Source organism: Mus caroli, chromosome 13, assembly GCF_900094665.2.
Source record: "Mus caroli chromosome 13, CAROLI_EIJ_v1.1, whole genome shotgun sequence".
NCBI classification, from domain to species: domain Eukaryota; kingdom Metazoa; phylum Chordata; class Mammalia; order Rodentia; family Muridae; genus Mus; species Mus caroli.
In genome coordinates, this window is record NC_034582.1 from 10,029,967 (window position 1) to 10,044,059 (window position 14,093).

General features: G+C 39.9%; 1 protein-coding gene across 8 annotated transcripts in view; it reads right to left on the reverse strand.

Annotated features, from left to right (window-relative positions):
* Positions 1–14,093, reverse strand: part of Hecw1 (HECT, C2 and WW domain containing E3 ubiquitin protein ligase 1) — a 275,440-nt gene that overhangs the window by 190,085 nt on the left and 71,262 nt on the right. For 3 of the 8 annotated variants that reach the window (XM_021180044.1, XM_029468499.1, XM_029468500.1), the window contains exon 2: positions 3,011–3,068. The exons of the other annotated variants lie outside the window; for them this stretch is intronic. In XM_021180044.1, the coding sequence (XP_021035703.1) occupies positions 3,011–3,037 (27 nt within the window). In that variant the 5' untranslated portion in view covers positions 3,038–3,068. The remainder of the gene's footprint in view (positions 1–3,010; positions 3,069–14,093) is intronic. 8 annotated transcript variants of the gene reach the window in all.

A 14,093-nucleotide genomic window follows, 5' to 3' on the forward strand; every position in this document is an offset into this window, starting at 1 on the left:
GGATCTGCAACCCTATAGGTGGAACTACAATATGAACTAACCAGTACCCCCTAGAGCTCATGTCTCTAGCTGCATATGTATCAGAAGATGGCCTAGTTGGACATCAGTGGAAAGAGAGGCCCATTGGTCATGCAAACTTTATATGCCTCAGTACAGGAGAACGCCAGGGCCAAGAAGTGGGAGTGAGTGGGTAGGGGAGTGGGGAGGGGGTATGGGGGACTTTTGGGATAGCATTGGAAATGTAAATGAAGAAAATACCTAATTAAAAAAAATAAGCCTTTTTAAAATCTTATTTCGGGGAATTTCCTATATATCAGATACATGCCTTAAAAATATCTACTCTTCCTTTGGAAAAAAAAAGTGGAAAAAAGGTGGGGGAGACCTTACCTTAAAGGCAATATAACAAATTTCATATATCAATGTTTTTGCTTCTAAGTGTCTATTTGAACCTGTCAGTTATTAGTTTAGGCTCTGTGACTTTAGATTGAAGTTTTCTGTTTTGTTTCTATGAAGTGTCATGTCTTTAGAAGTACAAATTATGGATTAAGGATTGTTTAATCTGCAAAAGGAATAATCATATCAAGAGTCTAACTAAAAAAAAAAATGAGGCCTCAGACTTCATCAGGACCAGAATGCACTAGGACACCAGAGATCACTGGGCAATAGGCCCTCTTAGCCTCTGGGGGCCAAAGAGGATAGCACATAGGCAGATGACACCAGCTATTCTGGACTTTGTCCTTAGCAGAACAATATAAATTAAAATTACAAAATCTTTGGTTTCCACATCAATTATATATATATATGTATACATGCATTGTCTATATGTGGTGATGTTTTTCTATTTTTTTATATGGTACCTAGTTGCCTTATAAGTAAGTGGTCACATAAATCAAAATTGTTAAATTAACTCAAGTTCTTTTTAGTTCACCATAGGAGTTTTAAAGTAGCCTCCACAGGTTAAGCTTAGCCAAGCATCCTAATCCTGGGAGCAGCCCTCTCCACACCACCACACACCTAATGATACCAAAACTAAGATGGTGGGAACCAATTTGAATACCCTCTAACAGGGGAAACGTGTCAAAGATGCCATTTGATGCTCTTAAAGGCTTTTCTTTGTAGCTTTTTTGCAGCCAAAGAAGTGCATAGCTTGGGGGGCAGGGGAGACTAAAAATATTGGTGTGTTGTGTAATGGCGGAAGTTTAGTCACAGTTAATGTCTTCCTAAGGGAAGGAGTTCTGGGGGAGGGATGCTGAGTGAAGGAGCAGGGGTAATGAATATTCTCAATAAGAAAGGAGGTGGGTAGTTAGGGTCACTATGCCAAGCCTGACCCTGGATGGTTAGCAGTACAGAGTTAACTGCAAATTCAGACCTTCCTAAGCCTAATACATGATATGTTCATTCTATAAATGTGTTAGTCATAACTTTCTAATGAAGAAGGCTGCCCTGTGTATGAGATAACAGCAATGTTCTTATGGCAGAAGAAAGCTATCTGTGTGCCTCGTATTCCTCCTAGCATCACAAACCAACACACACTGAACATCAAGGGGCTTTCTTCTTCTTCTTTCACGGTTAATTCAAGAACTAGCTAAATATTCAAATGCTGTGTTTAATAAATTTCCACAGCACTATGCAATGTAGGAATTTATATGTTTATTAAATGAAGTTTCACTTAGTGCCTGAGTGTGGAACTATTCCCAAAGCAATTCAAGGACCCAGTAGTTAGGGATTCCTACTCAGACATGTGGGACATACTTGAAGCTCTGCTTTTCACTCACCAACTGAGACTTTGCAGCATCCATTCCAGCCTGAGAAGTTCAGCTCCTTCTCATATGAAACAGGAACAATCATCTCATCTGCCTTGTAGGAAATAAGCTCACAGGGAAAACGTGCAAATTATGACACACAGTGCCTAGAAAGTGTGAGCTGCAGTTCCTGAAAACTAGGGTGAGTTCTACAAGTAAATGGCTATCTAGAGTGACAACTCTCTGAGCCAAGCAACCATTATCTTGGGGGAATTCAGCTGTACCTCTCTGACTTGTAAGAGATCATTCCAGCCATTCTTATTGATGCTTTAAACCTCAGCAGAAATGGGCAGAGTGGGCCACAAAAATCCCACCTGAATATCCAGCTGTTCCTTATTTGGCAACTCAAGTGACCTAGGAGAGGGGCCAGAGTCTATAGAGGCCATAAAGATTAGAGGAGTCAGGTTCCATCTAGGCTGATAAGGGGAGGCTCTCATCTGTGCTGCATAAGGCTTTTCAGGTGCAACCTGTTGGGATGGGGGGAAGCGCCCACCTCCTGTAAATAACTCCTCACCTAAGTTCTGTAAGGAAGCCTTACAAGTTCATTGGTTCCCCAGAGTTAAGTTTTGCAAAATCATACTTGAGTTTGTCATTGGGACCTTAGGAGAAGAGACAAATATCGGTTAGTCTCTCTCTGGGAAGGGAGTTTAGTAACAATGACGTGGAAAAAGGAGATGGAGGGGATTTGGCAGGAATTCTGAGAGAAGTCAGTTGAAAGCATCTTCCATGAAGACTCCTTAAAAAGGAGAGCAAGAGGGCCATTCTAATTGCCCCATATTCTCCCAGAGTCCCTGACTCCGAGTGAAGAAAATGCATTGTTTTACCCCAAGACACATAGGAAGTACCCATATTGACTGTTTCATAATTATCTAAGGCCTGGAGTAGCTCTTGAATATAACTTTTGAAGGACCACCACAGAGCAATTGATTCCATATAAAAATTTACTTGTAACGATGGTACATACATATCACACAAGAAGGACTTGACATGCAAATAACATCATTTCAAAAAGGATCACAGTGGGATTCTTGGGAGATGCAGGGCATGGCAGGGTGAGTGATGAATCTCAAATATTGAGACTGCACTTGAGGAAATTCTGGGCTGGGCAATGTCAATAGTTCCTGGGCTCAGGCACATTCCATTATGAGTGGAAGGGATTATAATGGAATGACATGGATGGTTTCTTATAATCAGAAAAGCACACTGACCTTCACACTACACAGGTGCAGCAGCATAATGAACCACCACGTGTATGCGCATCAATTCCTGGGGAAGAGTCCAACGAGGTTAACTTAGCTTGTATCCCAAAAAAACCCCAGTGATGTTACCCGCACAGAGGAGCATGCCCCATTCCCACCCTCCTTTGCTTAGACCAGAAGGGAAAACAGCCACAGAGCAATTGTAATTGTTTTTACTAAATAGGTAAAATGTTACAAATAATATGTCATGCCATAAATAATTTGATTTTTAATTTTAACACTTAACTTTAAGAACTAAAAAAATCATAAATTTTGTTTTCTCTTTCCAATAAACAAAGAGTTGGTCTTGTTGGGGCTTTAAGAGAGGTGGAAAGTTTTTTTCTACCTATTCTTTTAATAAAAATACATAAAAGTACCCTCTGAGATGTGCTACTCATAAGTATTCCTTATCACAAAAGAATTGAACATAGGATTAAACTGCTAAATATATCATGGACTTCACCTCAACGCCTTTATTTATTCAAGCATCTACTCAGATAGAAAAGATTAAGTAGGAAGCACTGTTTACAGGAAGTATTGTTTACAGGGATTTTCCAGTAGAATCCTATTGCTACAAAAGTCCAGTGTCCTAGTTAGTTTTAATTGTTAATTTAACACCTTGGGTCATCTGAGAAGAAATCTTCAATCAAGAAATTGATCAGATTAGACTGATGCCTGTAGGGGATTCTGTGGGTGATTGACATGATTGTTAACTTATAAGGAAGATCCCAGCTTGTCATGGTGGTACCATTTCCTGGGCATGGATCCTGGACTGTAAAAGGATGCTAGTTCTGCAGGAGCCTGTGAGCAAGCCTGCAAGTCCTCCTTGAGTTCCTGCCCTGACTGCTCTTAATGATGGACTATGACCTGTAACTGGAATAAACCCATTCCTTCCCTAAGTTGCTGTGGTTTGGAATAGTTTATCAGAGCAACATAAGAAAATTGGAACAACTACTAAGTTATGTAGCCCACTGTGGGCCACATTATACCCTAGACAGGTGGTCCTAGGCTATGTAAGAAAGCTGTTAACTTGTGCTTATGAATGAAGCAGCAAGGAATATGCTCTATGTTTTCTGTTTCAAGTTCCTGCTTGAGTTCCTATCATAACTTCCTTAAATGACACAGTGGTTGTTCAAATGAGAATGGCCCTGCATAGGCTCTTATATTTGAATGGTTAGTCATCAGAGAATGGAGGTGTTTAGGAAGGATTAGTAGGTGTGGCAGTGTTAAAGGAGTTGTCCCCGTGGGGGAGATCTTTGAAGTTTCAAAAGTAGATGCCAGGACCAGTATCATTCACTCTAACTGCCTGCTGCCTGTGAATCAGAGTATAAAGCTTTCAGCTTCTGCTCTAACACCATGCTTGTCTGCAATGCTTGACCATCTATGATGATCATGGAGTAACCCTTTGAAACTGTAAGCAGGCACCCAATTTTTGCTTTCTAAGAGTTGCCTTGGTCATGGCTTCTCTTTACAATAATAGAACAGTAACTAAGACAGACTATTACCTGTAAAGTGAAATAAACCCATTTTCCCCTTAGTTGCTTTTGGTCAGGTTGTTTATCACAGCAATAGAAGATAAAACATAATAGAAATTGGTACCAAGAGTGGGGTATTGCTATGACAGACCTGACCACTTAGTGTATTTTGTCAGAAGATTGTGGAAATATTTGGAATTTTAATCTGGGAAAGCATTTGAGTACCAGTAGAGAGAGAAAGGGCAGAGATGGACTGTGGTAGTGGGAGCTTAGACTATAAGAATTCTGAAAGAAAAGCAAACAATGGAGGCCTGGCATGTGAGGTTTCAGAGGAAGGTAAAGACCCTTATAACTGGACTGGGTGGAGGGTTATATTATATATTGGTGCAGAATCTATGATCAGCTGTGATAAAAGAATCAGCTTCAATTAATAAGAGATCAACATCATTGAAGTGAAATTTTTTGTGCTTCATTGGGAAAATAGGAAAATTATTCCTCAGTGTTAGTGTACAGAAGTTATGGACTTAGGAGGCCAAGGCTACATTTTGAGCTAGTAGCAGAGCAGTAAATAGTATGAAAGAATTGCCCAGGTGTTACTGATTTTAAAGGTATTGAGGAGGTCATGAGGATCAGCTGGAGCCTGGCAAGGTGTGGCAAGGTCAACATTTCCGTGAAGAGGAAAGGGAAGGCCATTAGTAAAGATGCAGCATTAGTTGTAATGGAAAACAAGGGTATTGGAGATCCAGGCTAGTGAGATATATGCCAAGGGCAGTTGGAAGGCCTCAAGTAGAGCTGGCCTAACCCTATATGGAGAGCTATGTGTGCTGCAGATGGCAGAGCTGAAGTGGGGTTGTACAAGCCCTTTGGAGCCAGGAAACTATACAATGAATCCTAGATGTTAGACATTGTGCTATAGCAAGGTATCATGGACGCTGCATAGAAGAGAGGCAGCTAACAGTCTAACTCAGGTATGATGCTTATGGATTATATTAATTATGAACATGTCACAATAACCCTAAGAGTTCAGTGGTGGCATGCATATCTTGGTGGTAACTACCAACTTTCTAATTGTAATTAAGACCTACTAAACTAGAGGGAAAAAATACCTCGTACTGGAAACCTAGCTAACTACTCAGTGCTAGGAAGCCATGGATATTGGAGCTGAACCAACAACCACTACTTTACCAAACCCACACAATCCCTAGCAATAATCTATCTTTATATCCTCCACAGGTAAGTGTAGTCTTTACGCCTCATAAAGGAAACATCTCTTTGCAAGAGGCATGGACTACTACAGAAAGCCACAACCAATCAAAATACAGGAATGAGGGTCTCAGTGAATCTACACTCTCACACTTCAATCTCAGGGAACATTGTGGAAGTGGGTACAGAGATCAGGGAGTTTGTTCTGAGATTTTTGTCTCCTAGTAATGTCAGAAGCTCCATGCAAAACGTCTCTTCAACATGACTACCAAAATATGAGCTGAGGAAGAATAATACTTACAAACATACCAAAGTGAATGGTGGGGGAAAGCCAATGAGGCTTACACAAAGAATGACAGGCAACTAAGAAATGCAGGAAACAGGAGAAATAGTCTCCCCTGGGGAAACACACAGCAAGTAGTTGGCCAATACCAAATGGTCAGCCCTAGAAACATACATACAAGTAACTGAATACAGACTAGCAGGTTATTTTAGAAATATATATATAATGTATATACACACTTGCGTGAAATAACAATTAGTGAAAAAAGAGGCTATGAATTTGAAAGAGAGCAAGGAGAGATATATGGGAAGATTTAGAGAGATGAAAGGGAGAAATGTTGTGATTGTATTATAAGCTCAAAAAATTTAAAAAAATAAGAAGAGGAAGAAGAGGAAGAAGAAAAAGGAGAAGGAAGATGAGAAGGAGGAAGAGGAAGCTGCTGCTACAGGAAAGAAGTCACAGCAAGTTTGCAATTTTGGTGCATTTGTTATGTTCATAACTGTGGCCTGAGCAAATCCAACATGTATGCTCTAAGCTCTTCTCTGTGCCTGACATCACATCAGGTGATACTGGGTTCTCAGTCATGATGCACACAGTACAGGACCTCTCTTACAGGCCTTTTACACTATCATGGCCACTAGTTTCCTGCTTCATCTCTCAGAAGTCTCCTCTTCACTTACCAGATCACCTTTTCTAGCATGGAGTCTGTTGGGTCCTTAAAAATTTACACTAGGGTTGCATCCTCATGTATATAGTCTTCGAGTTAATTTGCTTTCTATTGCTGTAATAAAACCACATGACCAAAAGCAACTGAGGAAGGAAAGGGTTTATTTGGCTTACATATCTTAAGTAAGTCTATGGAGTGTGGGAAGCCAAGGTAGGAACTGAAGCAGAGGCCAAGGAGGAACACTACTTACAAGCTTGCTCCACATGGTCTGTTCAACCTGATTTCTTTCACCACCCAGAATTATCAACTTAGAAGTGGTACCTCTCACATGGCATCCCCCACATAGTGATCTGGGGCCTCTCACATTCATCACTAACCAAGAAAATGCCCTGTAGACTTGCCCATAAGCCAATCAGGTAGTGGTACTATCTCAATCAAGTTTCTTCACAAATGACTCAACTTGTGTCAAGTTGACAGACAAACAAAACTAACCAGATATACTTCAACATTGTCCAGCACTGACAACTCCTAGATGTCTGTGGCAGCCTAAAGCATTTATCTGGAGTTTAAGGTTAGTACCTCCACACTGAACACCTTGGCCAAACCCAGAGTCTTTTTTTCTCATGTCTAGTTTTTTTCTAAAGTCTAGACTTAGGAATGGTTCCTCCATCTACCCAAAGCTTCTTGTCAGAAACATGGAAATCGGCATCAATTCCTATATCTACCTCTCTGCACCATAATTTTTTTTTGTCCAAGTGCTAAGATCATCTGATTATACATTTTAATTTTCAGGAGTTCATCTGCTTCTTACCATTTCTGCTGCTTCCAGGACAACCTCTTCTGTGCTTAATTCCAATCTGCCCCAATGGTCTGCATTCTCACCCTTGCCTTAGATATAATCTCTACAATGGGCATAATGACTTAATAATACCTAGAAGGTAGGCTCATTGTGTAACTTCATTCTCTAACGTTTTGCCACTTCTTTAGCCTCACATTTTAAATACCAGCTACAGACTTCATACAAACTGGGAAAATAGATCTAGCCCCACTAAAAGCCCCACTCCTACCATTGCTGTCTGCTTCCTCCTGTGTCTAATCATTCATTCGCACAGGGAATATTATATTGCTAAAAGGCACTTGATCCTTCCATTGCCTGCATCTGTTTCCATTGGTCCTTCCTTGGTTATAATCTTTGATTCTTAGCCTCATCTGAGGATTCCCCCCCCCTTAACAGAGCACAGAACAATGCCCTATTGTTACTTTGATAGTTTGAAAATTAATTCTAATGAACTGTTTATGAACAGTTCTGAACTCAGAATTCTGTGGTTTGGGGGCTATCAATTTGAATACCTAGCAAAGAGCCTATTGTAACAGGGGGCCCTGAGATGCCAACAGGAAACACCTGCAACAGGCCAGTCAGAGCCCCACAGTGGTATTTCATTGTCTTCCTTTTGTAACCAAATTCCTCCCCTCTCCCTTTTGTATTATAAATGGCTTGTGGTAAATTCTGCTGCTTAGGGAAAAGTTTCCACTTCTGGGTCAATTCAGCCATCTCTATTAATCAAGCATAATACAGCCAATCAAAATATATGTCACTTTTGGTTCCTGTGGGTTGAGATAGAGAAAAGGTATAAAATGCGTTGTTTAACTAACTTGGGTCTCAGTCTTTAGAAGGTCATCTGCTAAGTCTGTGTGTATATATATATATATATAAAACCAGTTTCCTGGCTAATGTAAGCTTGAATATTTTATTTCCTGGTCTACTCTTTTCTCATAATATCCATAAGAATGTCATGAAAAGGTAAACATTCAGGGATGTTTAAGTCTTCAAGCGACTCATAGGCTAGATTTTCAAATATTTTACTTTTATTATCGTTTTTTAAAAGTATGTGTTTGTGCATGCACATGAGTCCAGACACCCATGGAGGTGAGCAGAATCTGCTCCTCTGTACCACCAGTTGCAGATGGTTGTAACACACCTGATATGGGTTCTGGAGACTGAATTCAGGTCCTTTAGAAGAACAGCAGATGTACTTAAATCCTGAGCCATCTCTCTATTCCCATAGACTAGATTTTAAATTATATAAAAGAAAATGTTTGCTTCACTTTGATCCAGGCAAGCATAGGGAATAGTTTAGCAATTTGTAGGATTGTAAAGTAGGAAAGTAAAGACGTTAATCAATCCTGAGCTGGTCTTAGATGTAAATGCAATTAAAATAGCTTCTCTTGGTGAACTTTTAAGGAGAAAAACCTACCATCTTATACTAGTTATATGCACAATTAGGTGTAAATATACTATTTTAATTATATTTATTTAAAATAGGCATTGTGGAAAGGGATGTGGACAGTAGAAAATAAAGCCTAACATACCTTAAATGACCTTAAATGACCATCAAAATAAAGAGCCTAACTCACTGTATCCTCCAAATAACAAGAACCTTAATTGTTTTGAACACCATAAAAGAAAGTCCCAAACAACAAACCTAGGCTTGGAGGAGTACCCTCACCCAGGTAACCCACTGTCACTCTTGACCATAGATTTCCTAATGATCCTTACTATAATTTTGCTTTCGAATAAAGTTTCCTTGATATTTTATATCCTTTGTTTTCCCTTATTTCAAGGACCTGGAGACACCTAGCATAGAGCCCAACCACAGTAATGATTTATCCTAAACTACTATTAATCCAATCATTCCAACACATACAGGAGAGTAACCAGAAGGAAAGGACCATTCAGACTAAATGCTATCTAGGTGACAGCTCTTACTATTAAGGATTTTGGTATATTTCATATTCAATTTTTACTAGAAACTGCTCTTTCTAGTTTGATACTTGTTTAGTTGGAAAAGCTGATTCTAGAAGAGGAGTGGGGGGCATAAATAGAGGAGATGAGGGAGGGCTAAAAACAATATAGCTACATATCTAGAAATCTCATATCCCCTAAAAAGTAGTAACTGGATGGCACCTTCTGTCAAGGGTGAACAGCCTAAGGAAGTCAAGAAATTATACCTGTCCAAACAAATGGAACCAGCTATGTGTTTTTACTTCTTGCCTCTGCCCCATCGTTGGCTTTACAGAACTGCAGGGTTATTTATTTCTGCTACAGAGCATCTAGTCTGATCACCAATGAGTGCAAAGACTTGAAATCCCAAGATATGCAACATGACAATGTTGCATGCCTTTTTTTTTTTTTTTTTTTAGTAAGTTTTAAAAAGTTTACTCATCCTTAATGGAAAAGGAGCCAACATTCGACTCCATATCACATGGACAACTATATTCTAGAAGAGGGTGTTGAAAAGCTATGAAAGCAGAGCATGAGGTGGAGTGGAGCGCAGCTGTTTTCTCCTGGTGTGATATGACCATGGCCATGACTAAGCAGAGCAGCTGAGGTAACTGTGGGTGGGTTTATTCACGGTTATGACACTAAAACAACCAGGATAATATAGCTGATATTGACGTCAGTGGTGATGAAGCTTTAATAGACCACCCTAGAAGGACAAAGGAGGGTCTGAGACTCTGACCATCACGTTCTCCTGCCCCAGCTACATGTGGCTCTGGACGTAGGAGTTAGAAGGTTGCCTTGTGTTGAGACTCTAAGGTGGTGGAGCTGCCCATGAACCATCCAAGGTCCCATAAGTAATTCTAACAAACCCATTTATCTATCAAAATAGACTTGACAAATTTTTCTTTGGTCTGTAACCAAATGGTTCCATGTGTGAAGAATGCTTTATCTGTAAATATCATGAAGATAATGCAATTATTTCTTAAAATCAAAAAACAAAAACCACCACCAACAAAAAACCAACCAGCCAAACAATAACAACAACCAACCAACCAACCAACCAACCAATCAACTATATCCAGTTCCTTGTATGAACTCAAGTATATGTGGCCTTGGGAAAACATAGTCAGAGTGCATTTCACAAGACAGCTGTGAAGTCTGGTAGGAAAGCTCTGAAGAGACCTGGGACACAGGGAGGGGCAGCCTTACATGATCTACTCCTTCCCAAGCCTGACTACCGACCAATATCCCTGCATCATTTCTAAGAACTCCTGGCACCTCTCTAGTATCTTATAAGTCAGTCATTTGTCTGGCTGGGCCTGTCATTATTTATGAGTGCTGGGAGGTACTAATGTTGTCTTTGTTGGTCTAATAATCAGCTGCTACTGCTAGGTCACTTGGAAGAAATAAAATTCTTATAAAAACAATAAAGAAACCAGGTAAAATATTATCCATAGGCAAAATCAATGGAGGATTTTTGAGGAAGGCAAGATCATTCATGGGTAAAGTATATATAAAAGCTAGAAAACTGGGCATGGGATGTATGTCTTTAATTTAAGTACCCAGGTGGCATAGGCAGGCAGATATCTTGTAAGTTCAAGTCTAGCCTGGTATACATAAAAAAAAAAAAAAAATTCAAGACAGCCAAAGCTACATAGTGAGACACTGTTTTTTAAAAGCTAAAAATATATTACAAAAGACTGAGCATGCAAATGGTTTATGAATTGTTGAAATAATATACATTTTCTGTTTAAAAATCCAAGTCATACAAGTAAAAAAATATGAGAAAATTTCATAATCCCATCCTTAAAGAAAGCCACAGTTTCTAGTTTAGAGTGAGTTTCTTTTTCCTAAGGGAAAGAACAATTAGCAATATTTATTAGTTTAAGTTGTCCTAAGTATGGTTAATAGAAATTTAGGGGCTGCTGATTCCCAGTAAGAGAATCAAGTTGCAGTGACCCGAAACCCACCAAGAGTCCCTGCTCTGTTTGTGGTGAAAGACCCTAGCTTAGTATTCATTATCTGATATGCATTTGCTGATGTGTGGACCACCAGATCCAGGAAAGAAGGAATAACCTGTCTATGAATTCTCCCTTATGGGAAACTCCAAATAACAGATGAACCAGACTTGTGAGGAGGAACAGGGACATTAATGTGCACGATTCTGAATGTGCCTTAGAACTTTTTTTTCTTTTTCTTGGAGAAGAGAAAACCTCACTGACCATTGTAATAATACTATTCTTGGAAGTTCCTTTGCTATTTGACACTCTCTTCCCAATTTGATGGACCCTGCTTAGTTTGGGGAACAATTGGCTCTGAAGGTGATGAGTTTGTTCTTAGAGGATGGTTCTAGCTCAATAGTCAGGAAACATAATATGAGCACTTGAAGATACAGTTCTCTTTGTCATTACAGTTTATTCCTCAGAATCTAGTTTTGTGCATCTGAGACACAAAATCAAGATGGAGGGTAAAATTGAGCTGAGCTTGTGAGGAAAGGGTTGATTATCTTCCAGGCAGGCATTTTCCTGGGCCACGCGCATGACCAGGAGCTCTGAATACTCCTTACTACCTCCACCCTGTCAGAACTGATGCTTCATTTTCAGTCAGCCCAGGGCTCCTTCCTTTTGTAGTTGACCATGCAAAGGACATCTGATGTGAAAATTATCATAATGTAACTCTATGCTTGAATAAGTCAACAACAAAGCTGTCTTCTAAGAATAATAGCCAGTCCTGGAGTACTTTTTTGTTATTAAAAACAGATTTCAGTGCCGAACTATCAAAACATTTTCTCTGTACAATGAGTGATATGATTAGACAGAATTATGCAAAGCAGACAGGTTTACCTCTGCCTTCATTTAACTAAAGCCTTTTTTGTACTGATTTCAGCAACGTATTCAACTTTTCTGTCATCAATACAGTAATTTAATACTACCTAGTGATAATAGGCAGTGAAATAGTAGAATCAGTCACAAGATTTTGAAGGTGATTCCCCTGTAGTGCTGCGATGGATTATTTAGTAGGTTTGATGTAGTAAATGCATTTTCTGTTTGCTGTATTTTTTAAGTTTGAATGAATTTACTAGGATATAAATCTATAGTAACTACAAAGTATATAATATAGTCAAAACTTGAGGTTGGAATATAGGCCTGGCAGTCATTGACCCAGTTTGTTGAGGATTAGCTAATTTATGTCAACAAGATCAGGTGGAAGGGCCTGCTGTGGTACACCAACTATTATAATGTATCACCTGAGTTATATTTTTGTTTGTTTTTAACTCTTAGGCATCTTTTCCTTTCAGCACCTTTGGGAGTGTCTGCTATGACAGAACAGACAAGACACACATAATGAACATTACAGAATTTAAACCCTAGAGGAAAGAGCTTATGCTTCAGAGGATAGAGAAGTATTTAAATCAGGTAAGCAAAAAATTCACATATTATAGAATGAGGGTTTTTTTTTTTTCTTTTTTGAGATAGGACTTCTCTGTGTAGGTCAGGATGGCCTTGAACTTGTTATTCTCTATCCTTAGCTTTGTGTAAGCCATACGTGTAATAACTCAGTTTCTATTATGCCTAGCTCTTAGAGTAGGACATTTCAATAAGAGTTAAAAATCAATATTGTAAGCTGTGAATAGAAGATGAAGTTTCCATGAGTTTCCAGGGAAAGTGTCAAAGATAAGGAGACTCAAGTAAAGACAAGAAGAGAGGAAAGAAAGGATACATGTCCAAAGGAGAACTCCAGACACTGGGAAGGGCAAGCACAGACATCCTGAGGTAGAATAATAGCACATGAGCATCCTAAGAAGGGGCAAGAAGGCCAGCATAGCCAGACCAGGAAGAAGAAAGGGAAGGACAATGGGGATCAAAGTTAGGATTAAAACCAGAGAAGCGATCATGGCAAGCATAGTTCACTGGAGGGACAGCGGTGGTCACACATAGGTAAAGAATTGTTGAAGATACCTGACTAAAAAGGTAATGGGATGTGGTTGGCACCAAACATTTATAGTCTGGTTGTTGCTTTAAGAACTCACTAGAAGGAAGGCAAGGAAGGAAGTTGGAGGTCCTTGCAGGGATCCAAGCTATAGAGAAAGTACCCAAGGAGCTAAAGGGATCTGCAACCCTATAGGTGGAACAACAATATGAACTAACCAGTACCCCCCAGAGCCCGTGTCTCTAGCTGCAAATGTATCAGAAGATGGTCTAGTCCGCCATCAGTGGAAAGAGAGGCCCATTGGTCTTGCAAACTTTATATGCCTCAGTACAGGGTAACACCAGGGCCAAGAAGTGGGAGTGGGTGGGTAGGGGAGTCGGGGAAGAGGGTATGGGGGGCTTTTGGGATCGCATTGGAAATGTAAATGAAGAAAATACCTAATTAAAAAAAAAAAGGGCAGACATTCAGGCACCTTCCCTGCCAGAGGAGAGGTGTCCACACCGCCGGGAGGGCTTTGCCTGAGCATCTGCGGGAGCCATCTTCATTCCCGGATACTGCCAAGACTAGTCTGCACAGGTGAGAGTGTGGATGACAGAAGCTAACAGCTTCTGGGACAGGCCCTGTTTCCGGCCTTTATCTTCTGCCAGGAGGCAAGTCTGAACAACAGATATCTGTGCACCTTCTCTGCAAGAGGAGAGCTTGCCTGCAGAGAG